We start from the raw sequence: 16,637 nt of genomic DNA, 5'->3' as shown, positions 1-16,637 counted from the left end.
AGGCATAATGAAAAAAAAATTAATAGTATATTTCCTTTCCGCTTAATTTGAATAGAAAACAAAATGATTCAAATGATTTTTCACAAAAAATTTTATAATTTTATTTTCTTTCTTATAAAATATGGAAATTAGACTTTTTATTTTTCATTTTCTTTTATTTTTATCAATAAAATAAGAGAGTTGCCTATTTTCTCTTTTCATACTGTTTCTTCTCTTTTTTCTGCCTTATAAAATGTCTTTATAATTTGTGTTAAATTAACGTTTCTAGTTTTTGTATTTTAAAAAATAAATAATTTTTTTTTTATTTTTTTATATAATTGACTTCAATCGAGATTTAAATTTAAAAATTTTATGATTTTAGAGATGACTCTAATTCTATTGAACCATAACTTATAAATATTTAAATTTCATGTTTTTTCATTATTTTTGTCGATATAATCAATAATCAATAATTAATAAATTAAAAGGTGATCGGTAAATAAAAATATTCATAATGATAAAATTTAAGCGTAAAATGGTAATTATCGTAAGATATTAATGTATTTTTAAGTTAAGGAAATCAATGAAAAGTTGAAAGTATATAATAAAATTAAAACTAAAAAAAATCTATTGAATAATTGAACCGTCAGATCGACCGAGTCATATCGAATCGCTTTTTTATCTGGCTCATTAATAAACTTAGACTAATTTAAAGGCTGATTCATTGGTTCACCGGTTCAATTGGCAGGTTTGATCCGAATTTAACAACTATGCATTTATATCTAAATTAAGAGATTTGCAAATAAGAAAAATGCTTCATTTGTGGTCTTATTTAAGAATTTTAACTCTTAAATAATAAGGTGAGAAGTCAATTCATTTTATTTTTATAAGTTATCTTATCCCTTGTTATTTTTGTTATTAATTTGGCTTCGATTGTGATTTGAATTTGAGATTTTATAGTTTTAAAGACAATTGCAATACTATTGAATTAAAGTTGGTTAATTGCTAACCCTTGGTTAGTTAGTGCCTTATAATTTTTATCTTAGAAATGGTGCTTTCAGAGAAATAAGGAGAATGGTAAGGAGTTGGTTGCTCACTCTTTCAACTCCCTGGACACATATACAAAAGGAAAGAGTCAAATATATAGAAATGAAAAAACAAAGCATATAGTCTCTAACCATGTCGCCGCAAACAAAGGTTCTCCAAGAAATCTCAGATGTGAAGATAATGCTCCCAAGCCACACACAAGTCCTAAGCACAGAAAATGGGTGATGAGATAGGAGGAAAAAGGAAGGGATGTTAATCTTGCTATAATCTCTCTCTCTCTCTTCTCTCTCTTTACTTTCTTGATGCTTCTAAGTCCCTTTCTCTAGCTTAGTTTCCATTCTTGTTCGGGTATCAACATGCAATTGTAAATTAAGCAGAAGGCTATTCTTGGGAAATGGATGCTGCATAATTTGCCAAACGTGCAATTTGCCAGAAAGATCTCTTTAACTTTAACCCAATAATAACAACAGGAATGCAGGCAGCTCGTATGCTTGTAATCTCCCGCATTTTTCATCTTATCTTGACACCTTCAGGACAACCAGGACCTGTTGCAAATATTATTGTATGCATTTCCAGTCTTTCTTTGATACAAGAGCAGATTTTTAAGGTTTTTGCAGTACTTCATATGTTGTTGTTTTTTCGCTGTTTTGTTTTTCAGGCTGGACTAGTGCTAGGTCCTTCATTGTTGTGCACAATCAAAAAACTTCAGGAATTCTTTATCCGGTCTTCTTCTATAGAATACTATCAACTTCTGACATTCAATTTTCGAGTCATTTTTTTGTTCTTGATTGGTTTGGACACAGACGTTCCTTGTATGAGGCGAAATCTGCGTTTGGCAAGCACTCTTGCATTTGAAGGTATAATTGCATGCACCCTTTTTGGAGCAGCTTCTGCAATCGCTATCCTCCATTTATTGAAGTAAATGGACATTGGTTATTGTTTTTCCATTGATTCTAGCAAATTCAATTTACAAAACTGGATGTTCCCTGCTAACTAACCAGTTATCATCATCCTATACATAAGTTGATCACCAAATGACTAAATAATTTCAAATCAGATGATGGTCAATCACTGTATATAACTAATTACTAACTATAGTAGACAATTGGAAATAATATCCCAATCATCCGGTGATAGTGATAGCTCGAACTCACAAGAATTCTCATTCAGATATTTAGATACGATGTCCTCTGTGGGTTGTATCTGGATGTCCTCTGTGGGATGTATCTGGATGTCCTCTGTGGGATGTATCTGAACAGGTTCAGGCATTGGTGGTGCCATACCAGTAGCATAAGTTCGATAAGATCCATAGTTGGCAGCTGCAAACATTGCTCGTTGATAATTGGCAGCTTCTAACATTGCTTGGTGATGATCATGATCGTTGATTGGAACATAAGGAGGATCTTCATAAAATGCACTTGGATTCTCTTGGATTGGGATTGAAACAATTTGCTTATTGTCATTAAGGGCGTTTGTGTAGGCTGGAGGATCGCTATTTTTGTCAACATCCCTAACAACATCAGCAGTTTGATCATCTAACTCTGCAGATTGTTCCTCATTTGAAAGTCGACTTCTCAAATTGTCTTTCGCATCCCTCTTATATATCTTGCATAAAACCACATTATCCAACTGCCACAGAAAAAGAATAGAGAATTAATCAAACAAAAGAAAAATTAATGAACAACAAACAAGAAATTTAAATATTTATTTAATTACCCTCATATCATCGGCACTTGTTTTGATTCTTGGAGGGGCATCACTGACCCTATATTCATGCATAATCCAGTTAGTCTTTGTACCATTTGGAGGCTTTCCCATGTAGAAAACAAGTGCCTTCCTATATCCAACCACAGCACCCTTATATTTAACAGCTTTATCCCCTCCAGTTGCCTTCCAGTATCCACCACCGGCATCTCGTTTTGGTCTACTTCCATTTGGATATCTCTTGTCCCTTGGTGTAAAAAAGTACCATTCTGTCTCCCCACATTGCCAATACTCCTCTGTTCATCAAAACAAGGAAAAGGTAAATCCATCGACAAAACATAGATTTAATCATAACATTGCAAAACAAAATCATAGTGGAAAAGAAGAAAAAAAATTATAGCATTGCAAAAACAAAATCATCGCGTAAATATATGCATAAGCATGGAAATAGGTTATGTTAAAGATCAAAGAACCTGCAAGCTTCTCGGGATTGTACTCATAAAGTTTAACCTCCATGATCTTGTTTGGAGGCAAGGGTTGATTGGCTATCTTTTTTTTCAAGTAATGAACGACAAGCTCTCCGTCCAAAGGGCGAAACCTATACCCGGGTGGAAAAGAATTAAAATAATCAATATCAATGAAGTTCTTTCTGTTGTTGTCATTGATGGGGTCTGTTCGAGGTTGACGAGTAGCGGTAACAGAAGCATTGGACTGCGGCTGTGTCACCTCCATAATTGGACTCTTGCGAGGAATTTTTTCCCGAGAAGACTGATGCAAGCTAACGTAAAAGTATTGAAATTCTCTCTCCCTCAACTTTCTCTCTTTTATATGAATAGACTTCTAATAAAAATTAAAATAACCCTAAAAGATAGATTTTCAAGACTTAATATTTATCTATTCTTATTAGAAACCAAGTTTGAAACTAGATAAGTGTGGGACACAAGTTTTTTTAATATCTGATAAACCAATCAAACTTCTAAGATTATTTAAATATTATCCCTATACTATCTTCCATTTTATTTTATATTTCAAATTTTAATAATTATATATTTAAAGATAAAATTATTTAGTTAAGTATTATTTAATAGTATTAATTATAACCAGAAAAAAATAATTAAAATAAAATTTAAGATTATTATATTTATAAATTATATCATCACACCTTATGATATGGATATGGATATTTATGAATTATATATGTCAAAAATTTTGAATATATATATATAATTTATTAAAAATTAAATTTCAAATGTTATATCTTTTAAATTCTAAATATTTTTTTAAAATAAAATTATCAATTAATCATTATCTATTTCTATCTTTCATTTTATTTTGTATTTCAAATTTCAAACGTTATATCTTTTAAATTCTAAATATTTTTTTTTAAATAAAATTATCATTTAAACATTATCTATTACTATCTTTCATTTTATTTTATATTTCAAATAATTATATATTATGATAATTTAGCATTATGGAAAATAAAAGACTACATTTAACCGTTGATAAAAATCAATTTATTTTAAATTTTTATTTTTAAATTAATTTTAAATTATTTTAAAAAATTAATTTTAGAATTTAAATAAATTTACATTTTTAGTCTAACTTTGACTAAACTTCTACCCAATTAAGTTTTTTTATTGTAATTTAAAATAATAATAATAATAATAATAATAATAATAATATAGGTATGAATTTTTTTTATTTATTTATCTAATAAACTAATCTTAGAAATTAATTAATTTAGTCGGTATATACATGTTACACAAATAGCAAAATATTTAGAAGAAACAAGAAACCATTGAATACAAAGCAAAATCATCCAATAGACTTGGATAGGAGTGAAACCCTATAATACGAGTGATTTGTGATAAGATTATCAAGATAGCATCTCATTTTGTTGTTGCAATCCTCATCTCATGTAACTAATGGGCTAATGTTTATCAGAGCGTTGCAACTCTTTACAATGGCCACTTCTCAAAGTTTAATCCACGCCAACTAAAACTCACTAGAGAGCTACAAAATACAAAATGGAGCATCCCTGTTTGTGCTAACAACATAGCAATAACAGGACTAAAATTCCAGAATACCAATCAACTCTCAAGACAGCAAAAGAAAGCAACAGGAAGCAAGCAGAGATCAAAACTCTGATTCATGTGGGCAATTTCTAAGAATTGATTGAATCCCCAAGATTACAAAGCCAGCCATAAGACCCCACTTTAACATCAAAGTTTAAATCTCAGCAGAATAAAAGAGCAAAGTGTGGAAATCAACAGTGTTCAGCCAACCTTGTATATATGTCTCTGAGTTTTACTCTTCACTTGCAGTTTAATGCATTCAGCTTCCATTAGACAGGCATTATTTCTTTGGAGCCACAAGGAACATGACATTGCAAAAAAGGACAGCTAAAATTCTTCTTGCATTTTCCACTAACTAGAGCCATCCATTAAAGAAATATTGATGCAAAATCCTTCGGGAAGCGAAAAACAATACCCCACCATTGAAGGAAAAGTTTCAGATGATCCTGCTAAATTGAAAGAGAAACTGTTGGGTGGATTGAAACGGATCACTACAAGGTGATTGAAACCATAAGCAGAAAAGGAGAAGGTTATAATAAAGGAGAGGAATCAACGGCTGGAGTGTTGCAAAAGGTCATTAATCCATAAAGTATCTTGCTACGGGTTCATCTGAATGAGAAAAAGACATACCCAACTGCTTTCCCATGTTGACAGCTTGCCAAGCTTCATCTGCTATGTCTAAGGAATATTCATTGGAATATTTTTCTCTTGGGGCGAGAATTCATGCGATGGATGTCACTATTTGCTGGCTTCACAATTCTTCCTGTTTTTGATCCTTTTTTCATTTTTCCGCCACCATTAAGCTTTGGGGAGATCTGAAATAAGTGATTCGCAGGGAGTGGGAGCTGGGCTGGGCTAGTAGCTATATAAGGAACCAGAGCTAAATGGTTTGGCTGGCTGGTGTTGTTGATTTGGCCCGGAGTATTGATAACAGTTGGAGAGGAAATAATGGGTGCAGGGAGGCTTACCAATTTCTAGAAGCTCTGAGTTAATAAAGGAAGATTGGCAACTGTCATTTACCGTTTGCTGTGTTGATTAAAGGTGCTAAGGGGTCCTCAAAGACAGGAGCAGCGTGCAGATAATCAGAATTCAAATTATGCTTATGCATTGGAGAACAAGATTCTGTTATCTGTATTTCAAATTCTGACGATGCTTCGATTTAAGATTTGTGGAGCTCGATGTTCTTTGGGGTTCCCAACTCGTCCCCATCTGTTTGGATGGCAAGAGTTGCCGAAGAATCGTTAAGGGAGAGGCGGCTATGGTGTTGGTTCAATAATTGATGTTGCTTATCATGCGTTGCAGATGAATTTTCATGATCGATGTAGTTGTCTTCAGAAAGGTATAACCCACTTGCACTCACATTCTCATTGCGCTTGCCAGATGCACCAATAGGGTTGTTTTCGGAGTCCACGTCAGCATCCGAACTTTCTGACAGGGACAATCGTCGTTCGTTGTTGGAGATTGGAGGTGAGAACAACTCATGGCATGGTTCTTCGGTGGCTCTGATATTGAATTTGACATGATCAATATCCACCTGAATGATTTTGTTAATAAACTCAGTAGAATCTGTCAAAATCAGCACTCTTGCGTAATCAAATCTTGATGTTGCTAGGGTTACGCCATCAAGAGGGATGAATTCTCCACAAAGACTTCCAACCCATTGAAAGAAATGTGAGGTCCGCGCATCCATGAAAAGACAAAGCATTTACATATAGATTGCTAACCTTCTTTCCATGAAAGGACAAAGCATTTGCATATTGATTGCCATGTTCGAAAACATTAGATCATGCATTTATTCTAAGTTCCAACTTGCTGATTTTTTTACCAAATGCTTAGCTGTCGTCTGTTCCCATTTATTTTCCGATCAATATTCTTGAATAATATAGAGAATAAAATTATTCTTCGGATTAAACAATGAAATACTATATCACCACCAAACTTGGCCAACCATACATCACTTTCAACTCATTAATCATATGCTATTATTATAATGCAATATGGTTTTTATATATGAATATTAAAAAAGGAATATGATTCCATAATTTATATTTCATAGAGACCACGCTCTGATGGGACCCATTTAGTCCGATATTCCTCTCTCTCTCTATATGTAAAAGAGTAGTTGATAGGAGTTGACACGTAAAATTATTATTTTTATACTAAATTTATTTTTTTATTTTTCTTTTAAATGTTATTTTTTTTATAATTAACTATCAAAACTCAAAATTTTTATTAAATTTATTATCTAAAAATTATTATATTATTTTTTTAATAAAAAAAATAAAATAAAAATATTTTTTATTTAATATTCATATGTATATATAGCGCACATAAAGTTTTCCTGATATTGTCAATAAAATTATGAAATTATAATAAATTTATTTATAAAACATAATATGTTTAATTTCGTTAAATTTTCTCTATTCTTTAATAAGGATTAATAATATTATTTTTAAAAATAATATTAATATTAATAAATAAAGAAAATATTTAATTATATTATATTTCCTTATTATATGCAGAAAATATAATAAAATTTTGATATTTAAAATAAAATGATGAAAATAACTATATAACTGAATCAATTTCAATTGTTTCCCTATTTTTAATCAATATTTTTATTATGTTATTATATTGTTATTATTTATATTATGAAATCTTATTAAAAATTTTGAGAAATTAAAAGTTTAGTCCATATATAAATAATAAAAATAAAATATAAAATAATTGATAAGAAAATTTGAGATATTATTTTATTTTCATATATTAAATTAAAAGAAAAATATATAAAATTAAAATTATTTATTTATTAAAATTATCAGTAACCACGTGTATTAGCATAGGTAATTATATATATATATATATATAAGTTAAACTCTTCTAATAGCTTGTTATATGGTATTTTAAAAAAAGAACTTGCTATGTGATATCTCAAATGATAATTTATATATAAAATATAGTTAATTAATTTCATTAAATTTTTTTTTCTATTAATTAATTATTCAATTATTTTAAATTATAATTAAGTTATTAATTATTCAATTATTTATATATAAATTACAAATTATTAAATGATTATCCTCTTGATGCTAGCTATTATCATTAAATAAGTTATAATATGTTAACACATATTTATTTTATATGCCTATAATTTTATATAGCATACACATATAATTTTGTTTTTAATTTCTTTTCCTTTTATACCACCTTTGATTCTTTTTAATTATTAATATTATTTTTTTAGAATAATATTAATATTTCTAAATAAAAATAATGTGACCACCGAACATGTGAAAGTGAACCGTTAATATTATATACCCTTTCATACCGAAAGCTTTGCTAATAATTCAATATAAAGTTGGACTTCGGCTTCCTCATTTATTTTTTTTTTATGTAAAATTATACATATTATATAACTCCAACGCTACCTAACTCATGTATTCATATAGTAATGCAATAGGGTTATTTTATAGGAGAAATTACAAAAAAGTACCCTGTGGTTATGCGTATTTTCACTTCAGAGTCTGAATTTTAGTTTGTGACAAAGTGATACCCTGTAATTATGTGCAATTATCAAATGAAGGCATTTTAACTAACATCGTTAAAATGTGATGACCTAGCATTAAAAACCAATATTATAATATTATTTTAATTATAAAAATAAAAATAGTCCCACTTAAAATAAAATTTTAAAACAAATATTTTTAATTATCATTCATTGTCGTCCTAAGCCCAAAAGTGGCATATGAGCTTTTCTTCGATGTAAATGTTCTTCCTACAGGTTTGCTATGCGAAAAATAAAGAGTTTGCTTTGGGTTTGGTTTATAATGCTTTAGAATCTTGGTGGCCTTGATCCTCCAATTGACCTTGTTTATCCCATTCTTGACCTGACATCGGTGTGGTGATTAAGAGAGAGCAACTTGACGGCCCTATTACACGATGAGTATGTGTATATATATATTTTTTTATTTTATAACAATAATACATAGGTGAAATGTTTCGCATAGTTGTAACATTTTCAAAATAAAAGCTTGTAGAAAAAACAAAAGCAAAATAAGAAAGAAACATGCGCTACAACCACTTTAGATTCTTCTCATCACACGGTTGTTATTATTGAGGATTATGTGGGCACCTCTCTACAGCTACAATTTTGCTCAATCTCAATACAACAGGTGGAGTTAGACATGTCAGGTCAACCACCTGATCCGAATGAACTTGGAGATGCATTGGACTTTCCTTTCCTCCCCAATGTGCATGGCCCATGCACATTAGCAGGATGTGATATGACTAGCATGGATGGTTGCCTCTCTCATATAGATGAACATTTGATCTTGTGTGGTTCACAGTGTTATGTCACATAATCATTACGTTCTATCATGCTTTTCTCATAAAAAAATAGAGGATTTGCTCTATATATTTTGCTTCCACCCCCCCCCCCCCCTTCTCTCTCTCTCTCTCTCTCTCTCTCTCTCTCTCTCTCTCTCTCTCTCTCTCTCTCTTTATGCACACACACACACACAACACCACATTCAGTTTCTTTATATTTTGTGCTACATATAACCCACCCCTTCATCGAATTTCAGTGACTGCAATAGCTATGGTGTAGAAGAGCTCATTTAAAACCTCAAACTTATCCCTTCTTACCTTTTTGTCATTTGAAATTAGGAGAGACAGAACACTATTTAGTTCACAACTCCATTCTTTCCATCATTGCTTCAATCATTTTTCCATGGCTCCATTTCTTCCATCTTGATTCACAATCACTGAGGAAGTATATTGGGTAATGGCAACCACTACCAATTGTTCAGAAATTTGGAAGGCCCCATCTGGAAATGACTAAGCAAACTTCTCAGATTTTAGAGTACTAGGGATTGAATGGAAATGGAGATTCGCAACGCGTCATTTGGATTATGGGCAGTTAAGCTTGCGTGAAGTTATTGAAATGGAATCTATTTTTACTTTTTATTTTTATAATTTTAATAATTAAAAATTATTTAAAAATATTATAATATTATTTTTTATGCCACATCAGCATATTTAAAAAGGCGTTAGAAAAAATGCCTTCAATTGATAACGATGCATAACTATAGGGTATCTGTGACGCCCCTTACCCGTCTATTGTATAGCCGAGCAAGAAGTGTCACATTCGGTGCTGGAGCACCCTATCTTGTCTTGTCATGTCTATTATAAATTTTAATGTCATTCAAATCAGGTAATTTATGTGTAGAAATTTTTTTTTTTATATCTTATTTCTGTGGAGACCCGGACAGATCCTCCTCTGTTTTATTAGTATCTGGCGGGTTCCATTATCACCTATTAACATATTCATAGTCATCTCACATATTTCCATATCATATTCTCTTTTATCATATCATTCACAACTATTTATGAGATTTCAAAATGAAGTGTCATCTATTGCGTTCATATGGAAATTCATAGATAATAAATTATAAGTTTTCATTTTAAGTCCAAAATGAAATACATCATAAACTAGTAATTATATCATGCCTAAACATAATGAACCAAAATACTAGTCTATACATGGGCCCTACCAAAATATAAAAGACTGGTCAGGTGACGCTGATCGGTGGCAGATCTGGTCGGAACTCTGTCCGAATACTACTGTGGCGGCTGCTGATCTTCAGTACCTACGCGATGGAAAACCAACGCACTAAGCATAACGCTTAGTGGTGCATAATTTATAATAACAATAATTAAATAATTGAATTAATATTTACAATTCATAAATTCTGGGTCTTTTACATTTTTTTATTACACTTTGGAAACAATTAAAATTATTGGGATCTTTCCTGTTTACTTATTATATATTCAGTATTAATTAATTATTATCAATGCCCAAGAAACCTATAACAAATTATAAAAGCTGGATACATGGGAGTATACGGGTTAGACAGTCATATGTCTACCCTGTATACATCTGTCAGGCACGAGGCCAGCTGTCGGGCACGAGACCCGCTGTCAGGCTTGTAAAGCCAGAAATAAGGTAGGCACAATGGCCCGTAAGTAGGCATATAGCTTTGTAGAACAATCATACGGACATATATTGTCGGTTCATGATTTTCTCGGTGGCGATCGCTATTTGTAGTCCCTAATTGGTATACCAATTTATCCAAACTAAATAAAAAAGTCTAGGTATACTATGGGCAATTAAACATTTTTAATTAATTTAGCACTATTCACTGTTACTGTAACACCCTAGGCAAATCCCACATCGACAAAACACGGGAGAGATGCTGGATTTATAAGTTGATGGTTCCTAACCCCCTATTGACGCGTTTTAAAACTGTGAGGGCTTCGGCCCAGAGAGGACAATATCACTAGTGGGCCGGGCCATTACATTTGTGGTATCAGAGCCGCTCCGCGTGCAACCTTGAACGATGGTGGGGCAAACCTGAGCGAGGACGCTGAGTCCCATAAGGGGGGTGGATTGTAACACCCTAGGCAAATCCCACATCGAAAAAACACGGGAGAGATGCTGGGTTTATAAATTGGTGGTTCGTAACTCATAGTGACGCGTTTTAAAACCGTGAGAGCTTCGGCTCAGAGCGGACAATATCACTAGTGGGCTGAGCCATTACATTTGTGGTATCAGAGCGGACAATATCACTAGTGGGCCGGGCCATTACATTTGTGGTATCAGAGCAAAGGTTTAGGCGGTCCTAGACCTAGATAGATAGAAAGAAATAGTTGCATCACATGCATGGGCCTTTAGATAGAGTCGAGGTGACATTAATGCAGATCTGTTCTTTGTCTGTTTCATAGGATCGATGGCGTCCGATCCGTCAGAGCACGGGTCTCCAAAACCGATAGAGGAAGAGGTAGAGAGTTACGCACCTGCACCTGCACCTACATCTAGTCATGGGTGCAGTAGCAGTAAAGCAGAACCATCGTTGGGTACTTTATTAAGGACACAGTAGGCCTTCCTAGAGCAAATAACTCAATTGCTCTGTCAGGTCACCAGAGCTATGCCACCACCTCCCTAGCCAGTATATAGGGCCCCAATAGAGAGAGTTAGAAATGATGAGCAGTTAAGGAGGGACAGGCAGCGCAAGAGAGGGTCTGGACCTAGCTAGTCCAATGCAGCTGCTATAGAGAGCAAGAGACCCAGGGGGTATCAGGGTCAGATTCAGAGCAGAGAATAGAGGCAGAGGTTCCGATTTGCCCCGAGAAGAGGAGGTCAGACGGTTGTATCAGTTGGCAATTTTACGGGTCTTATAGCATGAAGATCAACCCCAATGCCAGTTTGTACACATTGTGGGAAGAACCACAGAGAAAAGTGTAGATTGCTAATGGGTGGATGTTTCAGATGTGGGTCCATAGAGCATTTTTTAAGAGATTGCCCACAGAGGGGTGCTCCCACAGCTCCACCACAGACTTAGAGGTTTGCCCCGACAGTACAGAGGGGTAGAAGACCGATGAGACCAGAGATAGCTGGTACATCACAGAGAGCTTCTGAGACTATAGTTCCCCGAGGCTAAAGTAGCATCCCGCGTGTATGCTATGGCTCGAGAGGAGCCAAATCCGGTAGATGTTATCAGAGGTACATTTCCGAATTATAATACCTTTAAGTATGTATTGATGGACCCTAACTATGTTCACCCCTATACATGCATTGTACCTCCTGTTGAAAGAGGATACAGATAGATGGGTCAGAAGATGACATACTTGTCACCAACCCTTTAGGTCACCAGGTGATTGTAGATTATCAACCAAAAAGGATCGTGTTAAAGATAATAGATGGAAATGAGAAGGAGGCTGTATATGAGATGAAAGAAGATGAGTACAAAACTGATTGAAAAAAAAAAAAAAGAGTTAGCCTATTGGGATTATACCGTGGTGACTATGCAATGCTCTTGATGTTTGTGCTGTAAGCTGCATATTACAGTACCGACATGGGACTATTGTGTAGAGCTACGTATTTTCAATAGTAAATTGAGATAAGGATAAGATTGTAGAATAAGGATTAATAAGACAGACTAAAAAAAAAAGTAAAGTATTATAACACAAAAAGGTGAAAAGACAAGGAGATAGCGGTCCCTCGATTAATTACACTGTGTAAATTTCGAGGACGAAATTTTATTTAGAGGGGAAGAATTGTAACACCCTAGGCAAATCCCACATTGAAAAAACACGGGAGAGATGCTGGGTTTATAAGTTGGTGATTCGTAACCACTAGTGACGCGTTTTAAAACCGTGAGGGCTTCGGCTCAGAGCGGACAATATCACTAGTGGGCCGGGCCATTACATTAGTGGTATCAGAGCCGACAATATCACTAGTGGGTCAGGCCATTACATTTGAATGTAATGGCCCGGCCCACTAGTGATATTGTCCGCTCTGGGCCGAAGCCCTCACGGTTTTAAAACGCGTCAATAGGGGGTTAGGAACCATCAACTTATAAATCCAGCATCTCTCCCGTGTTTTGTCGATGTGGGATTTGCCTAAGGTGTTACAATCCACCCCCCTTATGGGACTCAGCGTCCTCGCTGAGGTTTGCCCCACCATCGTTCAAGATTGCACGCGGAGCGGCTCTGATACCACAAATGTAATGGCCCGACCGACTAGTGATATTGTCCGCTCTGGGCCGAAGCTCTCACGGTTTTAAAACGCGTCAATAGGGGTTACGAACTATCAACTTATGAACCCAGCATGTCTCCCGTGTTTTGTCGATGTGGGATTTGCCTAGGGTGTTACAGTTACTATTTTCTAGCACTGTTCATTAGTACCATTAATTTCATATTAATAGGACATTATTCCCAATTTACATATTCATATCATTTTTAATATTTAATTTTCCTTATGAGTATTTTAATTATCATATATAGCATTTTTCCCATGAACCTTTCTTTAGGTTCATGTTGATGTGTTATCTTTATCTAGGAATTTGACTAGGTTGGGATGTCTATTTAGTCACAATTCCTTCATAACAATTGCTTCTCTATGTTTAAACTTGAATTTCAGATTTTGAATCACTGAGTTTGGGGTTATAGAACTCAAGTTATGGTCAAAATACCAAAGGAATAGTATTTTGGGACATTTTCTGGGTTGGCAGTTTCAGTGGCCCAACTTGTGCTAACAATTTGAATTCGTTAAAGGCAAAACTGGGTTAAGTAGTCTTCATGAAAAGTGTAGCCCTATGTCTAAACTTTCCATGGGTGAAATTTTAGGTCATTTGGACTAGTATAGAGAGAGTTATGACCAAATGAATATGTACTGTTCATTTGGTCATTTTCTGGGTTGGCAGTTTCAGTGACCCAACTTGTGCTAACAATTTGAATTGGTTAAAGAAAAAACTGGGTTAAGTGGTCTTCATGAAAAGTGTAGATCTATGTCTAAACTTTCCATGGGTAAAATTTTAGGTCATTTGGACCAGTATAGAGAGAGTTATGACCAAATGAACACGTACTATTCATTTGGTCATTTTCTGGGTTAGCAGTTTCAATGACCCAAATTGTGCTAACAATTTGAATTTGTTAAAGGCAAAACTGGGTTAAGTGGTCTTCATGAAAAGTGTAGCCCTATGTCTAAAATTTCCATGGGTAAAAGTTTAGGTCATTTGGACCAGTATAGAGAGAGTTATGACCAAATGAACACGTACTGTTCATTTGGTCATTTTCTGGGTTGGCAGTTTCAGTGACCCAAATTGTGCTAACAATTTGAATTTGTTAAAGGCAAAACTGGGTTAAGTGGTCTTCATGAAAAGTGTAGCCCTATGTCTAAACTTTCCATGGGTAAAATTTTAGGTCATTTGGACCAGTATAGAGAGAGTTATGACCAAATGAACACGTACTATTTATTTGGTCATTTTCTGGGTTGGGTTGCAGGGAAATCCGAATTTGGGCAGTATTTAGCTCAAGTTTTGGATAGAATTTGGGCATGGTTTCTTCATAGAAAATGGGCTATTTTGGGTCTAGTTTCACCTCCAATTGGCCTCATACCAATTGGGGTCACACAATTTTATTTATGGCCTAAAATGTACACTGCCCTCAACAAACACAACCTGCAGAAAATTAACACTTCCAAAACTCAATCTCCTCCAACTTCCTTACTTCAATTTGCATGCAATACACTTTTGTAAGCAACAATCTCATCCCAATAGATCAATTTTAACATTTTACACAAACCCTAGTTTTCAAAGTTTCAAATTTACACAAACACTATACAATCAAACACCCAAACATTTCAACTAATTATAAATTCTCTAAACTTAATTTTTTTTTCTCTACATTTTTCCTATATTTTCTTAACATTTTTTTTTCTTCAATTTATGCCTCCTCACTATAGTCTAGGTGTAGTTCCAGACATTTTAACTGTCCGAACAAACATTAGTTGTCGGAACAGTAAAATGTACGGACTACTTATGGTGAGGGCGTTACAATTCTTCCCCTCTAAATAAAATTTCGTCCTTGAAATTTACATAGTGTAAATAATCGAGGGACTGCTATCTCCTTGTCTTTTCTCCTTTTTGTGTTATAATACTTTACTTTTTCTTTAGTCTGTCTTATTAATCCTAGTTCTACAATCTTATCCTTATCTCGATTTACTATTGGAAATACGTAGCTCTACACAGTAGTCCCAAGTTAGTACTGTAATCTGCAGCTTACAGCAGAAACATCAAGAGCATTGTGTAGTCACCACGGTATAATCCCAATAGGCTAACTCTTTTTTTTTTTTTTCAACCAGTTCTGTACTCATCTTCTTTCATCTCATATACAACCTCCTTCTCATTTGCATCTATTATCTTTGATACGATCCTTTTCAGTTGATAATCTACCATAACCTTATGGTTCAAAGGGTTAGTGACAAGCATGTCATCTTCTAACCCATCTCTCGGTATCCTCTTTTTAATAAGAGATACAATGTATATATAGGGGTGAATATAATTAGGGAATACTTAAAGGTATTATAATTAGGAAATGTACCTCTGATAATGTCTACCAGATTTGGCTCCTCTCTAGCCATAGCGTACACACGGGGTGCTACTCCAGCCTAAGGTCGTTCTGTAGTCTCAGAAGCCCTCTGTGATGTACCAGCTACCTCTGGTCTCATCGATCTTCTACCCCTCTGTACTGTCGGGGCAGACATCTGAGTCTGTGGTGGAGCTGTGGAAGCACTCCTCCATGGGCAATCTCTCAAAAAAAAAATGCTTTATGGACCCACATCTGAAACATCCACCCGTTAGTAATCTACACTTTCCTCTGTGGTTCTTCCTACAATGTGTACAAACTGGCATCGGGATTGATCTCCGTGCTATAGGACCCACAGAATTGTCAATTGATACACTCATCTGACCTCCTCTCCTCGGGGCAAATCGGAACCTCTGCCTCTGTTCTCTGCTCTAAATCTAACCCTGAGACCCCCTGGGTCTCTTGCTCTCTATAGCGATTCTTATTTGGGTGGCAGTCTGGACCCTCTCTTACCTGCTGTCTCTCCTAAACTACTCATTATTTCTAACTCTCTCTACTGGGGTCCTATATACTAGCTGGGGAGGTGGTGGCATAGCTCCAGTGACCTAACGAAGCAATTGAGTCATTAGCTCTAAGAAGGCCTGTTGTGTCCTTACTAAAGTACCCAACGATGGTTCTGCTCTACTGCTACTGCGCCCCTGATTAAATGCAGGTGCAGGTGCGTGACTCTCTACTTCCTCCTCAACCGGTCTTGGAGGTCCGTGCTCTGAAGTATCAGATGTCATCTATCCTATAAAATAGACAAAGAACAGATCTGCATTAGTGTCACCTCCACTCTATCTAATGGCCCATGCATGTGATGTAACTATTTCTTTCTATCTATCTAAGTCTAGGACCGCCTAA

The 16,637-nt window shown here is 34.5% G+C and overlaps 1 protein-coding gene across 1 annotated transcript; it reads right to left on the bottom strand.

Annotated features, from left to right (window-relative positions):
• Positions 1-1,945: 1,945 nt before the first annotated feature.
• On the bottom strand, positions 1,946-3,526 carry LOC131182453 (NAC transcription factor 32-like). The gene is made up of 3 exons (XM_058152005.1): positions 3,204-3,526; positions 2,743-3,026; positions 1,946-2,655 (listed from the first exon to the last, which is right to left on the bottom strand). The coding sequence occupies exons 1-3, from the start codon at positions 3,460-3,462 to the stop codon at positions 2,119-2,121; spliced, it is 1,080 nt and encodes a 359-aa protein (XP_058007988.1). The 5' UTR covers positions 3,463-3,526; the 3' UTR covers positions 1,946-2,118.
• Positions 3,527-16,637: the final 13,111 nt, after the last annotated feature.

This window comes from Hevea brasiliensis, chromosome 8, assembly GCF_030052815.1.
Source record: "Hevea brasiliensis isolate MT/VB/25A 57/8 chromosome 8, ASM3005281v1, whole genome shotgun sequence".
Taxonomy (NCBI): Eukaryota; Viridiplantae; Streptophyta; class Magnoliopsida; order Malpighiales; family Euphorbiaceae; genus Hevea; species Hevea brasiliensis.
The sequence above is the reverse complement of the archived record's forward strand: the minus strand, read 5'-3'. Positions and strand labels throughout refer to the sequence as shown.